The 16822-nt window shown below is 47.6% G+C and overlaps 1 protein-coding gene across 6 annotated transcripts in view; it reads left to right on the top strand.

Moving 5' to 3' along the window:
* Window positions 1-16822, top strand: part of RTKN2 (rhotekin 2) — a 42929-nt gene that overhangs the window by 7758 nt on the left and 18349 nt on the right. For all 6 annotated transcript variants that reach the window (XM_081956525.1, XM_081956523.1, XM_081956521.1 and 3 more), the window contains 3 exons: window positions 1679-1773; window positions 3739-3845; window positions 8729-8863. In XM_081956525.1, coding sequence (XP_081812651.1) covers window positions 1679-1773; window positions 3739-3845; window positions 8729-8863 — 337 coding nt within the window. The remainder of the gene's footprint in view (window positions 1-1678; window positions 1774-3738; window positions 3846-8728; window positions 8864-16822) is intronic.

Genomic DNA, 16822 nt, shown 5'->3' with positions numbered 1-16822 from the left:
GCAAACTGCTTCATTATCATATCTGCTTCACTCATTTTGGGGGTCTAACTTCTCCCAGGAGAGTATTTATGGCTTGGTCCATTCCATTGGCATTGCCACTCTTCTCCACAAGATGGGCAGGGGAATCATCCAGTATGGTGAGGGACCATAACATACAAGTAATTTTTTTTTTCCAAAAAATAGGTTGATGTAGAACTCTTTGAATTTATGGGCTGAAAAAGCCATTCTTCATCCTTACATATTACATGGTTCCGGGGCCTGTGGACAGAAAAGCAGAATTTTAAGAAATCCCTCTTGTGTTCTCACAAGAGAAACCCCTTATCGCCTTTGAAGCTGCGAAGAGCTCCTAAACTCACGGGCAGATAAGCCAACACACACACACACACACACACAGAGAGACACAGACACAGAGAGAGAGAGAGAGACAGACACAGACACAGACACAGACACACAGACAAATAGCCAGGAGACCCTTGATACAGTCTCTGCTTGTGCCATGCAAATTCCAGATAAAAAATCAGCTACTGGATTATTTTGATATACTGTATTTCTTGGAGTATAAGACACACCTTTTTTCCCCAAAAAAGAGGGTGAAAATCTGGGTGCGTCTTATACACTGAATACAGCATTTTTGGCCTCCTTCAAATGGGCCATTTTTGCTTGGTTCCCCCCCCCACCTCCAGGAGCACTCTACAAGCCTCCCAAAGCCTTTGCATGCCCCCCCCCCTTTTTTTTTGCAAAAAACGAGGCGTGCAGAGGGTTTGGGAGGCATGCAGAGTGCAAAAACTTAAAAAAATAAATTATCTCTTCAAAATCATGGTGTGTCTTATACTCCAGTGTGTCTTATAGTCTGAAAAATATGGTAAGTGTCCAGCGGTGATTGTTTGGCTTTCAGCGAGAATGCCTGGGCAGTGCCAGCATATCAGGAAGGAAGGAAGCTGTTTGTTGAGGGAAACTGGCCCTTGATTCGGCTCTAACTCAGCCACAAAGCAAAAGAGGGATTTGGGAGAGGGAAGGTGGCTGAGGCCAAGGGACAGGTAGGTCATTCACACAAGCTTTGTGAGCACCTCATGTGTTCTGGACGCTCCAAGCATTACCATTGCCATCACCATCGCCTCCCGTCCGTCCTTCCCCACCAATTCTCCCCTGGCTTTTGGGAGAGGTACAAATACCCTGTTTCCCCAAATATACCACCTACCCCAAAAGTAAGTCCTAGCTTGATTTTCGCATGTGTCCCCAATATAAGCCCTACCTCAAGAATAAGCCCTAATTAAGATCCCGCCCACTCCAGGGTGCACAGGTAAAAGTTAAGCTAGGATGGGGCTAGGGGGATGGAGCTGCTCTACTACTTACCTTTAGACAGTTGCAGCCAGGCCACACACACCCCAACACCTGGCTTGCCAGCCCATTTCTTCTGCAGCCTACAAAGCCTTTGGATTGATCCACAGCTCTGTTATTGGCTGCAGAGACTTTCAGGAAAGCCTTGCCTGAAGGCATTTGACAGCAAAAAGGAGGCCAGGGGTGATGCCTGCAAATGGGGTGACCTGGTGCCTTTTTTTTGGTGGCAAAAAAATATAAGACTGTCTTATTTTGGGGGAAACATGGATAGTAAAGGCCAAATGTAGAGAGAGAGCCATTGGATCCATCTGTGTGTATGTGTTTCCTCTCTCTTAACCAGTGGTGTGAAATACAGCTTGCTGGCCTCTGCCTGCCTGAGCTTGGAGAACGTCAAGGACGGCTTCAACGCCCACAGCCTTACACTCCTGGGAAACGGTAAGTTACGTTGCACATGTTGTATCCCTCCAAATCAGAGGTGGATTCAGCTGGTTTGGACCAGTTCAGGCGAACTGGTAGCAGAAATATTGAGTAGTTCGGAGAACCGGCAAATAAATGTTGAGTCGTTCGGAGAACTGGGTGGGAGGGCCATTTGGCCCTGCCCTCCCACCCCCGTCGTTTCCTGCCCTATATTTCCCTGTTTTTTTAGCTCAGCTGATTCGCGCGGCAGAGCAGATTGCTGCGCCTCAGCTGAGCTAAAAAAAACAGCTCAGCTTACCAGCGCTGACACCAAGGGCGGTCTTTGAGTGCTGTGCGCATGCGCAAAGCACTTTCTCATAAAACCAGTAGGAAAAGATTTGGAATCCCACCACTGCCCAAATCCTTCCAAGACGGCTTCAGAGAAGCATTGGTTTTTGAGCTGTGCCTTGTGTCCCTCCAATCCATTCAGGTGGAATTTTGTTCCTGTCTGAGTTCAGGAAACATTTCTCCCTGGACATCTGTATGGAATGACAGAAGAAAATCGTAATTCAAATCATAATATTTAAAGAGCAACTGTCATCTCTGTCCCACAGTGGCTCCTCCTCTGACCCACTCTTGACTCACCGACCACCCCATTCACTTTAATGGGACGGCCTGTGATGCGGCAGGGACACAACAAGGTGAGGGACGCGGCAGGCAACAGGTGAGGGGATGCCCACTGTGCTTCCATGATGGATTTGAAATGACTGGAGCTCTTTAATATTATATTTATAGGCTGCTTAGATGGTTTCACTTTCATTTTTACGGCTTGCCCTTCCTCCTCACACGTAGAGCCTGGTGGTACAGATGCATTTCTTTTCAAACAATCATACAGTTTGTAGTCTACATAGATTTGCAAAACAAGGGAATGAAAGAATATTCCTGAACTGTGTTTTACTATTTATCTTACTGTGAAATTCTGTGAATGTATCAATGCAGTGCATGTCATCTCCACTTGCAGAGCTTGGATTCATTGAATGAGTTTACCAAAAATGTAAATATTGCAGAATATACAGCCTCATGCTACTTCACTAAGCTCCATTTCATACTGAATAAACTAAATTAATGTATCTTAAATAGAAAACTGGGACACGGTGGCTCAGTGACTAAGACGCTGAGCTTGTCGATCAGAAAGGTCGGCAGTTCAGCAGTTCGAATCCCTAGTGCCGCGTAACGGAGTGAGCTCCCGTTACTTGTCCCAGCTTCTGCCAACCTAGCCGTTCGAAAGCACGTAAAAAATGCAAGTAGAAAAATAGGAACCACCTTTGGTGAGAAGGTAACAGCGTTCTGTGCACCTTCCACGTTTAGTCATGCCGGCCTCATGACCATGGAGATGTCTTCAGACAGCGCTGGCTCTTCAGCTTTGAAAGGGGGATGAGCACCACCCCCTAGAGTCAGAAACGACTAGCACGCAAGTGTGGGGGAATCTTTACTTTTACCTTAAATAGAAACTATCTTTAGATAGATTTTTTTACTCTTTAGATAGATTTTTTTACTATCTTTTAGATAGATTTTAATAAAAGCATTTTATTAAAATAAATTTGATAAAAATAAAAAAAATCTGATTTAATTTAAACTTTTTTTTATTTTTAAAAATATCATCGATTTTTATTCACCCCTCTGCCCTCTGTGGCTGGGGATTTGGGTGGCATGTTGCTGATATAAGAGCTTTGGCTTCCCGAAGGCCAGGAGTGGCCAGGCCCATGGAAGAGAGAGGGCCCCTGTGCCCTTTCTGTCCTGGGGAAATCTCCTGGGGAAGGAGCAGACCTGGCACCAGCCTCATTCTCTCTCGCTTTTCTTCCGGTCTAAAGATCTCACTGTGGAGTGAATTCATAAATTAGGATGTGGCTCTTAGCTCCACGCCTGTTCGGTTATTGTTCATTGTGAATTTGGCCAAAGAGCATGGGGCCTAAGAGGCCGGTTTGTCCTGGGTTGTCTTTGCAGAGGATTCTCCTTCTTGGCTTCCGCTCTATGGCACCCTCTGTTGTCGCCTGGTTGCTCAGCCGGACTGCATGACCCGTGATGCCATGACTGGATTTCTTAATGAACAGGTAAAAATGCCCGATGGACATTTTGTTTGGACAGCAGCCTTTTGAAATGCCTCTTCAATCTTGAGGATGACTTGGCAGTCCTTTTGCCATCTTCAACTGGATCCCGCAGGGCAGTCCCTCTCCTCCCAGGGCACTGATAACCCAGGCTGCCCCTTGGATGCCAAGAGTAGGGTGGTGTTGTGGCCCGCCAGCTGGTGTCAGTTCAGACAGTGGGGAGGTTGGGGAGGAACCTGGACTAGTCCTGGAGTCTGGGGAAGGCTCTGATGAGGGTTCTGCATCGGAGGCAGAGAGGGGGCCAGGGCCGTCCGACAGTTGTCAGCTGCCTTTGGAGTCGGAGATCAGTGGGGCAGAAGAACAGCTGGAGCCTGTTCCCAGTGTGTGCATGAGCAGAGCTGCCGAGAGAAAGGATCAGTTAAGGAACAAGGGTTGACTCAGGAGTAAAGCCATGGGTGGATGGGGAATGGCCCCTCCCATAGGGAAGAAAGAAGAGCGAAAGGGGGGGGGGTTTGCAGGAGACAATGAGTTAAATTCATTAGGGTGAAGATCTATTCCTGACTTTGTCTGCTACAGAGTGGTGTTTGGAAGATATCGGCCTGGCAACTCTCCAAGCCTGATCAAGGTCCATAGTTGTGAAATCTCATGAAAGACTGTTGGCCGGGACTTTGTCGGAGAGGAATTCAGTTTAAACTAAATAAAAGGGGTTTTATTGGGATGAGGAGTCGGCTTCGTGCTTTTGGGAACTCTAAGTCAGAACAGGTAGAAGCTCCCTCCATCCCTCCCTCTGTGCTGGACACTGAGAGGCAGCAGATCTGTTCCCCTCTCAAGAAAGGGATGGTCCTCCTGCTTTCTCCGCTCCCTGCCCTGGTCGGAAGGAGGGTAGTGGGTCCAGCCAGAAGACCTCTCCCAGAAGGAGAGGCCGCACTCACCTGGGGGGGGAGGGGCTGCCCAGAGGGAATACCAAAACACAAACTCCAGCTAATAACCCGGGCTGTATATATCTTAGTATGGATCCATTTCAAGCTGTTTAGCTCTCATCAGCTAGCCATACCCTTACTGGGATTTGAACCTGGGATGTGTTACATATTAGGCAGACTTGCTAGCCACTACACCACCGGTTCTCCTCCTTTATCAGCTAAGCCAGGGAAATAAGTATGTGTTTGTGTTACAACCCCTGGTATGCCCAAATATGGGAGGGAAATATTTGGGCATACCAGGGGTTGTAACACAAACACACACACACACACACACACACACACACACACACACATATATATATATATACATACACACACACACACACACACACATACATATATATATGTATATATATCAAAACAGACACAACACAAAGAATCCTCCCTCTTTACATACTGTAGAAAGTGTATCAGTTGGTTACAAAAAACTTTCGTGCATCTCTTCCACAGTCATCAACCATAATTCATATAACTCAAGTATTTTAACTCAGATATATTTATACATATTGCCATCATCATACCTCCATTTTCATTTGACTATAATTGTTTAAACATCCTTCATCATAAAATATATCAAGATTTAAAACATAACCACATACTGGCATTTCATTTGCTATTTCTAATATCCTCCAATAACACTGAATCATTATGGCCTCTTCTGTCTAAACATCCATAATATTTAATAACAAAAAATTCTAATCCTCCTTTCCAAATCACTGTTTACAGTTTATATCCACTTTCTTTATGTTGTACCCATGCATATATATATACGTTGTTATCATTATTCCTTCTGTATTTGACTGTGTCCTTTATCATAACATTTCCCCCCCTAATAAATAAAACTTAACTAAATTTAACGTAGTTCTTTTTTATTAACCTTTAATATAACCAAAAAAATTTCTAATCTTCCTTTCATAGGTACCATTCAATATTCATATCCAAGTATTACTTATCATAGCAATACATATGTATACATTATTATCATTATCAATTATTTATTTAACTATATCTATTGTCACTAAATTTCACTAAGTTTAACTAGTTTTAGATTATACCCTTTCATCTGTCAACCTGTATCTTTCCAGTAGCAAAACAATCTCATGTCTTCTGCCATTTGTGGTATCAGTCCTCTAATCATCTCTTTAATCAAATTTGTATGGACTCCTCTTTGCAACTCATTGCTTATTAAGTCTCTCATGTAATTTCTATGCCCTTCTTCTGTTTCCTTAATCAGCTTATCTTTAATTGTCAGTGGTGTTTTCAACGATGTTGCTAACAAAATTTCTCTCTTTAAATCCATAAATTCTTTTATTTTTTCTTCTTCTGTATCTTGCCATTTGGGTAGAGTTCCCCTCCATTTAATTCCTCTTTCCGTATTCCACTCTTTCCATTTCCAGACACAAACCAATCACTATAGATATCAGCGGATTTAATTTCTTTGTAGTCATTTTTCTCTTCGGTTTTTACGACTCTAACCTCCACTTTTTCCACTTGATAAACATCTCCAACTTCTTCATCATATTTTACTGTTAGATGCTCTAGATTTTCCAACTTCTTCTCCATCCTCTCAAATGTGTTTGATAATTTCTGAATTTCTAACAATATCTTTTGCAAACTTAAAGTTTGTTTCTGCTGTTGAGATTGTGCCATTATCTGCAGCTGACATATACTGCTGCTCTGGCTTGGAAGGTTTTTACAAGATTAAGCATAAATTCACAATAAGGTCTTATTTTCACTTTTCTCTGGTTAAAGATATGCTTCAAAGGAACATCTGTATGCTTTTCTTCTTATCACTCTCTATAGACAAAACATTGAGACCTTGAAGTGCCAAGCCAGAATAATCAGTGAGGAAAGTAAAAGTGTTTTGTTTCCAATACACAAACCTCCAGCCTCTGAGTAGCAGTGTTGTCTTCCCCTCTGTAGTTACAATGTTCTTTGTTGCTTTTTGTATCTTTTTTTATTCCAAGTTTTTAAAAAGTCAAATTCTTGAATGAAATAGAGAAGAAAAAGGGGAAAACACACGCAGTAATGAAGGAGAATTTTAGTCCATTGGTTGCAAAAAATAATGATAAAAAAGAAGAAGAAAACTTTATCCATTCGGTTTAAAAGGCTTGCATAAATTCCATCCATGAAAATAACATTTAAAAAGTAAGGTAACTCACTGTCCAAAACCATTCAAAGCCTAATTCCGCCGCTTATTTCTTCTGTTCTCAAATTTAAATTAACTAAGTTTTTTATAGGCAGTCTCTTTTAAAACGGTAAAAATTCCTCACAAGCTGGAAACACTTTCTCTTTCCATATCCTTCTGTTTTGGAGCCGCCCTGACTTCATCAGCCTGGTGGCTGGACTTTTTGTCACCGGCTTGAAGAACTTCTCTTGGATCGATCAGGGACTTTGCGATGTCCCTGAGATCAGCAAGACATATTCTTCCTGTTCACCGCCTCTGCCGGACAGTTTAGGTCCGATTGTCCACCCAGCGGCAAAAGTATCGGCTGCAGTCTCGGAACATTGAGACTGCACATCTGTATCGTTGCGATGTTGGCAAGGAGAGGGCTTCTTCAATTTGTGCCTCCTGTTATAATATCTGGGATGCGATGGCTCAGTGGCTAAGACGCTGAGCTTGTCGATCAAATAGGTTGGCAGTTCAGCGGTTCAAATCCCTAGCGCCGCATAGCGGAGTGAGCTCCCGTTACTTGTCACAGCTTCTGTCAACCTAGCAGTTCGAAAGCACATAAAAATGCAAGTAGAAAAATAAGAATCACCTTTGGTGGGTAGATAGCAGCATTCCATGCGCCTTCAGCGTTTAGTCATGCTGGCCACATGACCAAAGAGACATCTTCAGACAGCGCTGGCTTTTCGGCTTTGAAACGGAGATGAGCACTGCCCCCTAGAGTCAGGAATGATTACCACATATGTGCGAGGGGAACCTTTACCTTATCATATCTGAATTTTATCGCTACTGGTTTTGTTCCAAGAGGGCCATTCCAGCAAAGGTCCTGGAAGCACTACTCTCATCAATGATTTATGGCTGGGGTACCTAGTCCTTTTAGTGAAAGGTTTTGTCTGGATTATATTGGGTCATCTGTGAGTGCGGGGAGTCAAGGCACCCTATGAATTTAGGTGAAGAGACTGAATGACGCGCCCAGCGGAGAGAAGATGTCTTTCTGTCATTCAAATGTCAAGCAACATTTTCAGTGGGTCTCTGGGTGGCGGATGCCAGAGGCCCCCGGTTGTCCCAATCAATCCTTTCGAGACTCGCTTTCGCCCTTCATAAAATATTGTCATCAGTGTCACAGAGGCCATTTGTTGAGATTTTTCTTTTCCCTGTTGGAAGAAATTTCCATCTGGGTTCAGTTCCAAGTGGGGAGAAAGACACTGGAGACAATGGTGGCTGTTTGGAAATATGGTTTTAATGGTGGACAGGACCACATGGTTTGAGGTCCTGGAGGAAAAAGGGAAGAGATGCTGAGAGTCCCTGGGTTTATTCCCTGTTTGGGCTTTTGAATTTGAGCTTGTATTCTGATTGGTTGTCAGACTCCCATGGGGCCATCCAGGGGCAACTCTGTGGGCTGTCCTGTGTCCCAAGCTTGGTTGAGCCTTGCTGGGTGATGATGTAATAAAAGGGCTTTAGGCAATTCCTACTGTGGCTTTGCCTGAAGGAGGTAGATATTTGTTATGTAGAATGGACTGGCTCAGGCCTTAATGGCCTTTTGACAAAGGTGGGGGAAGCTGAGTTTCTGCCTCCCTTTTAGGGGGAAATATTCTGCCCTTTTAATATTTCCTAAAATATCTCATTTTCCTAGGAGAGGGGTGGGGACTAACTTCCTATGTCCCGATAAGGGTTTGTACTTTGCCTGCGAGTGAAATAATCTTTGGAGGGCGATCTGTGACTGATGATATTTCTTACAGCCATCAGGGGGTGTCCCGGGGGAATCCTGGAGGCGGCGATACTGTGTGCTGAGAGGGGGCCAGCTGCTCTGTTTCTCTGCCCCCGAAGAAAGAGAGGCCGACGCGGAGCCTGCCTTGTCTGTTCCCATCAACCGGGTAAAGCCAAGCATTGCTTAACTGTTTTAAGATTAAATGGTCAGGGTTTTGTTCCACTTTTATTCATCTTTCATTGGTTAAATGTATGTATGTATGAAGGGTGGCGTTGCCCCAGGTGAGAAATACAGACTTAAAAAGCAGGGGGTACCTTTTCACAATGGACTGGAGCTGGATATTCCGTAGGCCAAAGAGCTTCCCAGATTTGGGCAGTGTTGTGGCCCGCCAGCGGTCAGTAGATCTAGCAGCAAATTTGGACAGCGAGGAGGTTGGGGAGGTGTTAGATCGGATAATGGATAGGAACACACAGGCTAACGGTAACAACAGCTCTTTATTAAATACAACAAGTGAGAACAATCCAGTGAAGGTTAAGTCTGACAGCAGCCCTTTTATAGGTAGCTGTCAGACCCTTCGACCAATGAGATTAAACCTCTGTTCCCGCCAGAACAGAGGACCTTGGTGGAAACCACTATAGTTGATGCTAGTATGTAACACCCCTCCCCTCTTAGATGGAACAATCCTACTGGTCACGTAGTCACGCAGGTAGGCGGGCTTTTGGGTAGCTCTGCCTGACCTGCGCAGTTCAGTCGGAGGGTGTTCTTTGAGCAGGTTGGACGGACCTGTTTGCTCCGCAGCTCCGCTTGGTGGAAAATCCTGGAACCTTTCACAGGACGCGTCTGGAGCTTCTAGAGCTGGTTCGCTCGGAGCTCGCTGCGGGCCTACAACACAACCAGCTAAGTTCCCCGGTACCCTTGGGCTTGAACCACCTGTGGAAGGAGTGGCGTATTGCTCCGTTTGGGTAGGGCTTTGCCTAACTCGTGCAGGAGGTACCTCTGGTTGTCTAAGAGTGGAGTTGGAGAGGCGGCCACGGAGTTGGTCAACGTGCCTTCTCCAATTCCGACCGTCCTCGAGCTCTACGAGATAAGAGCGAGGCCCGGTGATGCCTATCACTGTGGCAGGAATCCACAGAGTTCCCCCAGCATAGTTGTGGGTGTAAACTGAATCCCCTACACTAAAGTTCCGAATTTTGCTTGTGGATTCAGAGGGCAATGCGGCAGAATAGTTTGGGTGTAGCCGGTCTAAGTGGGACCTTAGCCGGCAACCCATGAGAAGCTCAGAGGGGCTTCTCCCTGTAGTGGCACTGGGTGTGATATGTTGGATTAGCAGATAATGATCAACCCGTGTTTGTCAATCTCCCAGGCCCATCCTAGAGACGGGCCTCTTTTGCAGATCGCACCATTCTCTCTGCCTGCCCATTGGAGGCCGGATGGAATGGCGTGACCAGGGCATGTCTGATTCCCTGTGCTGCTACCGTGTTTCCCTGAAAATACAACAGGGTCTTATTATTTTTTTGACCCACGAAATATGGCCTTGGGCTTATTAAAGGGGGAGGGCTTATTATTTTTCAGGTGCAGGAAGCAGCAAGCCCACCAGCCCCACCCTCTCCGTCCCACCATCTGCTTGCCTGCGGCCACAATGACCCAAGTTCTCCTTGCATCCTGGACTTCACCTGCCCTGTTTGCTGGCTGCGGAACAGCTGACTGTGCTGCTCTGGCCTCGCGGGAGGGGGGGAGCTCTTCCTGGCAGAACGAACGTACACGTACACACACACACCATCCCCCTCCAAGGCAGCCACATCCCTTCACTAACTTGCTTTCCAGCTCCATTCTCCGTTCCACATGCAGGACAAGAAAAGTAGACTGTGTGCCTATGGTAAAAAAAATTCCAGTATCTGCAGGATAAAATCGCTCAGATCCGGACAGGCTTGGAATCTGACTGGGTAGATTCGGGCGAGTCGACGGGGATGAATCTTGTGGAGACAATCTGGGATGGCTTTGACCCTGTGACCCCCGAAGGCATGGACAGGATTATGGGGAGACTCAGTGCTGCCACTTGTGTGCTGGACCCGTGTCCCTCTTGGTTAGTTTTGGCTTCCCGGAAGGTGACACGAGGCTGGCTCCAGGCAATTACCAACGCTTCATTGAGAGAGGGGTTCTTTCCCACCGCCTTGAAGGAGGCGGTGGTGAGGCCCCTCCTTAAGAAGCCTTCCCTGGACCCAGCTTCTTTAGCCAACTATCGTCCGGTCTCCAACCTTCGCTTTGTAGCCCAGGGTACCTGCGAGACCACCCACTGCCACCAGTAGCCTCCCACCGTCCAGTACGATCCCACAAAGTTGGCCTCGTCAGGGTGCCGTCGGCCAGACAATGTCGGCTGGTGACCCCCAGGGGGAGAGCCTTCTCTGTGGTAGCGCCTTCCCTCTGGAATGAGCTGCCCCCGGAGCTTTGCATAATCCCTGACCTCCGGTCCTTCCGATGCACCCTAAAAAGTTGGCTTTTCCAGCAAGCCGGCCTGGCCTGTTAATTTTAGCTCATTTTTAAATGTATTGTCCTATAAATTTGGGTGTTTTTTTTTTTTTGATATGTATTTAATTTCTTTTTAACTTTTGGGATGTGTGTTTTTTAATGTTGTACGCCGCCCTGAGTCCTTTGGGAGAAGGGCGGCATATAAATCCAATCAAAATCAAAACAAAACAAAACAAAGTTCTCGCAAAAAAAAAAAAAGATCTCGCGAAGTTGGAAGTAAACTAACAAACTACTTTTCTTGCCCTGCACTTGGCAGTGGAGAATGGAGCAGGAAAGCAGGTTAGTGGAGGGATGTGGCTGCCTTGCGGGGGGGGGGGGTGAGGGACCTCTCTCACATACACACACACACCATCCTTTCCTTGGGAGCTCTGCACAGACGCAGAGAAGGCTTCGGATAGAGCATTTGGGAGATGTGCGTCTGCGCTAAAATCCCAAGGAAAGAACGATTGCCAGGAAAAGGGGTGGGGGGGATTTTGCCTCTTATCCTATGTGCTGAGCTTCAGAACAGGGTAAGAGGAAGGAAAATCTCCCCTCCCCATTTTCAAGCTGTTCGCAAAAATGCCTCATTCCGAGCCTTCAAACCTGCAATATGCTGAAGGCTCGAAATGGAACGTTTTTGCAAACCGTTTGAAAATATGGAGGGGGATATTCCTGCCTTTTCCCCTGTTCTGAAGGTCACAGACTGACAAAATCTTCCCTCCCACATGCCTTCAATCCTACAATCCTGGATAATGTGAAGGCTTGGAATGTGGCGCTTTTCAAACCTCTTGAAAATGGGGAGGGGGGATTTCGTCTCTTACGTATCCTGTTCTCAGTCTGTGCTGACCTTCAGAATGGGAAGAGGCAGAAATATCTCTCTCCCCATTTTCAAGCCATTCGCAAAAACGCCCCATTTCAAGCCTTCAATGTGAATATGCAGGTGAGAAGCTCCTACCTCCTGTAGGCATTAAAATCCATACTCTTGGGACTTCGGAAGAAGCCCTGCGAGGAGACACTGCTGCCGAAGTGAAGGAAATCTCTCCCCCCTCCTCCAACCTGCAGATCGTCCTTTCAAAGAGGAGTTTCACCAGGATGAAGAGGTGGCTTAAGGCGGCGTTTGTGTCACCTTCATCCTGGTGAAACTCCTCTTTGAAAGGATGATTTGCAGGTTGGGAGGGGGGATTTCCTGCACTTTGGTAGCAGCGTCTCCTCGCAGGGCTTCTTCCGATGTCCCAAGAGTATGGATTTTAATGCCTTCTTTTCCTGTTCCGTGGACGGAATTGTGAGCTGTGACTGTCACCGTTAGGCAAGGAGGGCATGAGGCATTTGGGTTGTGTTGCTTGGGCTCTGGCTTCTTTTGCAGCAGCGATTGGCTGCAAGAGCGACCAGCATTTGCTGTAGGTAGAGGCCTGAGCGGCACCCGCGAATCAGCACTTTTGTGAACGGAGCAGCCCAACTGATCCGATTAAGGGGCCAAGAAGCCCTGAGGTGACCGGGGAAGGGAAGGGCTGCCCCCTGTTCTGGCTAAACCCACCCCTTCACTAGGGCTTATTTTAGGGGGAGGGTTTATATTTTTGCCCACCGCGAAAATCTGGCATGACCTTAATTTCAGGACATGTTGTATTTTCGGGGAAACACGGTAAGAAGGTCTCGAATTGCATGGCCGTGAATTGGGGCCCATTGTCAGAGACCAAGACGTCGGGCAGGCCATGTGTGGAGAAAAGTCTCTGTAGTACCTTGATTACCACTTCTGCTATAGTGGAGGTCATCAGGACTACCTCTAGCCATTTCGAGTAGGCGTCCACAACTACAAGGAATGTCTGGCCATGAATTGGGCCAGCAAAATCAATGTGCACCCTAGACCACGATGCTTGAGGTCGCTCCCACTCCTTAGCGGGCACCTCTGGGGGAGCTGGTCTGGACTCCTGGCACGGTGTGCAAGTAGCCACCCATTCTTCAATCTCCCTGTCCATGTTAGGCCACCACACGTAACTCCTAGTCAAAGACTTCATCCTGACAATTCCAGGATGCCCTACATGTAAAGCCTCTAATACTGCAATGCACAGTTTGGGTGGAAAAATGACCCGGTCCCCCCACAACAAACAGCCATTTACAACAGATAACTCATCACGTTTACAATGGTACATTTTGAATTCAGACCCAACAGGCCCCTTGGGCCACCCCCTCCACACCCAGTTCAATTTTTTTAAAATGGTGGAGTCCTTTGCAGAGTGACGGGCAACGTCACTGGACGAGACAGGACCAGTCTCTCAGCAGCCAATGAAAAGGACTGGCGTCTTGGGGGTAGGGTCAGCAAGAAGTTCTGGCAGCAGGCAGCAGCTCAAGGCGTCGGTGTGCCCCAAAGTGGAGCCTGGTCGGTGGATGAGACTGTAGGAGTAGGCAGCAAAGAAGATGGCCCATCTGGTCATCCGTGGCGATAACGACACAAGCATAGGTCGGTCCCCAGCCAGTAAGCCCAGTAGCAGTTTGTGGTCCATGATGAGTTCAAAATCACGGGCGTATAGGTACTCATGGAACCTTTTTACTCCGGCTACTGCAGCCAAAGCCTCACGGTCCAGCTGGCTGTACTTCCACTCGGCAGCGGACAAGGTCCTAGAATAAAAGGCTATTGGAGCCTCGTTTCCATTGGGCATGAGATGGCTGAGGACAGCTCTGATGCCGAATGGTGAAGCGTCGCAGGTCAACACCAGTGGCAGGGTCTGGCTGTACTGTACCAGGAAAGTGTCCGCCGAGAGAAGTCTTTACCGTGGCAAATACGGTGGCTTCGACTCTGCCCCAGGACCACTTTGCGTTCTTAGCCAGGAGACGGTGTAAGGGCTCAGCAACGGTGGCTTTCTGTTTAAGAAAGATGCTGTAGAAATTAAGAAGCCTGCAGCTCGGTTTGATTGCGAGGTGTAGGGGCGTCCTGTATTGCTTGAATTTTTTGGGTGGTCGGGTGAATCCCAGAGCCGTCGATTAGGTACCCTAAGAATTCAAGCCTTGGCACGTTAATTTGGCATTTTTTCTTTTTTGAAATGGAGGCCTTTGTCTCTAATTCGAGCCAAAACAGTTTGTACACACTTGAACAATTGCGCCTCATTTTCAGCCGATACCAAGATGTCGTCGAAATAGGGGACGACTCCTGGAATCCCCTGCAAAAGCCGTTCCATGACGCTTTGGAACAGTCCAGGGGCGATACTAACACCAAATTGCAGGCGGTGACATTTGAATGCACCCTGCGTGTCACAATGGTTTGGGCCTCCGCCGTAGTGCCATCTACAGACAATTGTTGGTATGCCTGCGCCACGTCCAATTTAGCGAATACTTTGCCAGGGCCTAATGAATGTAATAGGTGCTGTACAATTGGCAGAGGGTAAGCGGTTTTTTTGTAACGCTTTATTGATTGTGCATTTGTAGTCTGCGCAGATGCAGACAGACCCATCAGATTTGACAGGTGTCACTATAGGGGTCTCCCAGTGTGCGTGATCAACCGGCTCTAGGATTCCCTGGCCTACGAGCTTGTCAATTTCCAGATCTATTTTGGGGCGAAGAGCGAAAGGTACTCTCCTGGGCTTTAGCCTTATGGGGGCTAAGTTGGGGTCCAAATTAAAGGAGATTGGAGTCCACACATACTTACCCAGAACGGTGCTGAAGACATCTTCGAACTCCTTAAAAATCGCTTCAACGCTTTCGTCTTTCAAGGCGTTGATACCAGTCACTTCTTGGCCCAGGGCTTCGAACCAGTCAAGCCCCAGGAGGCTCTGCAGATCGCCGCTGACCACTGTCACTGGAAGTTGGCCGCTGTACTTCTTGAATTGCACCCAGAAGTGCCCTGGCCCACGATGGGGACTTGGTTCCCCTGGTAATTGTGAAGGTGGATGTCAGGGGCGCGTAGATGCTGCTTCTTTAGGCTAGGGATCGCCCACTTGAGCGTAGACCATGGCATGATGGTCAGTGATGACTCCGTGTCGATCTCCATCTTGCATGGAGAGCCCTCGATGAGGACTGTGACCTTCAGCTTTTTTGGCTGCCTAGTTCAGACTTGGCTGACTGAGGTGTGATAGGTGACTCTGGCGTCGCCCCCTGAGTGCCGTGGTGGCTTCTGCCATGCCCCTTGGTTGGGCCTCTGTTGGCGGTTAGCTTGGCTTTTTGGCTGCCAGGTCGTCGTGGGGTGCTCGCTTCTGCACACCTTTGTGATGTGCCCTTTTCGCTCGCAGCGCTGGCAGATAGCATCGTGGAAACAGCAAGCCGATCAGGCATGGTCTCCTCTGCAGCTAGCGCAAGGCGGGAATTGTTCGAATTTGCACGCCAGCTTGGCGTGGCTACTGCGTATGCGGCAGCTGTCATCTTCGCCTTCAGAGCTCTCGGCCTCTGCAGCCTCGCGGTGAATGCGTGTATTCTTCCGCACTTCTTACGGAGTGTTTTGATGCTGCAGTGTCTCTGTGGACTTGACGGCTTATTCTGACGCCCTGGACTCGTCTAAAGCAATTCGTAGTTAGACTTGGCAAGTAACCTCCTCTGTAAATTAATGTCCCACACACCGCAAATTATGTGGTCAAGAATGAGTTTGTCTAGGTCTCGGAACTCGCAGTACGCTGTGGCCTTTCGTAGCGCCGCAACTTACTCATTGATTGATTCACCTTTCCACTGGTTGCGAATGTTACATTCATGCCGGTGAACGTGCTTAGACGGCTTGGGAGCGTAGTGGGTCCTCAGCATCTGCTGGAGCATGGACCAAGTGACTGATTGTAGCGGCATTGGTTCTGACAGGTCTTTGGCAGTCTTGAACACTTTCCGTCCACAGTAACCGAGGAACATGTTCTTTTTGCGGCCTTCAGAAAGGCCCATGAGGTCATTGGCCTCGAGGAAGCAGTCAAACTGTAGCATATATGAGTTCCAGTGCTCGGTGACTGGGTCATACGGAATCGGTGGGGCGTGCATGGCCATTTTGTGTCCTGAGGGAGTTTTGAGTTTGCTGCTCAAAAATGGCTGCTTGAAGCCGCGCTGGATGTGCTTGCTGGATTGCTACGCTCTTTTTGGTTTGCCTAGTTGTCTTCCAATCCCATCCTCGTCGCCAGTGTTAGATTGGGTAATAGATAGGCACACACAGGCTAACGGTAACAACAGCTCTTTATTAAATGCAACAAGTGAAACAATCCAGCGAAGGTTGAGTCTGACAGCAGCCCTTTTATAGGGAGCTGTCAGACCCTTTGACCAATGAGATTAAACCTCTGTTCCCGCCAGAACAGAGGACCTTGATGGAAACCACTATGGTTGAAGCTAGTATGTAACAGGAGGAACATGGGCCAGTCTTGGAATCTGGGGAAGGCTCTGATGAGGCCTCTGTGTTGGAGGCAGAGATGGGACCAGGGCCATATGCCAGTTATTAGCTGCCTTCAGAGTCAGACATCAGTGGGGCAGAAGAACAGCTGAAGCCCATTCCCAGTGCGCATGCGCAGAGTCGCCAGACAAAGGGAACAGCTAAGGAACAAGGGGCCGACTCAGGAGTAAAGACACAGGAGGACGGTGAATGGCCCCTCCCAAAGGGAATAAAGTGGAGGGAAAGGGGAGGGGAGTTTGCAGGAGACAATTAGTTCAATTCATTAGAGTGAAGATCCGT

This window comes from Natrix helvetica, assembly GCF_964273705.1.
Source record: "Natrix helvetica genome assembly, chromosome: 5".
Classification (NCBI taxonomy): domain Eukaryota; kingdom Metazoa; phylum Chordata; class Lepidosauria; order Squamata; family Natricidae; genus Natrix; species Natrix helvetica.
Note: the sequence above shows the minus strand (reverse complement) of the source record. Positions and strands in the feature narration are given on the sequence as shown.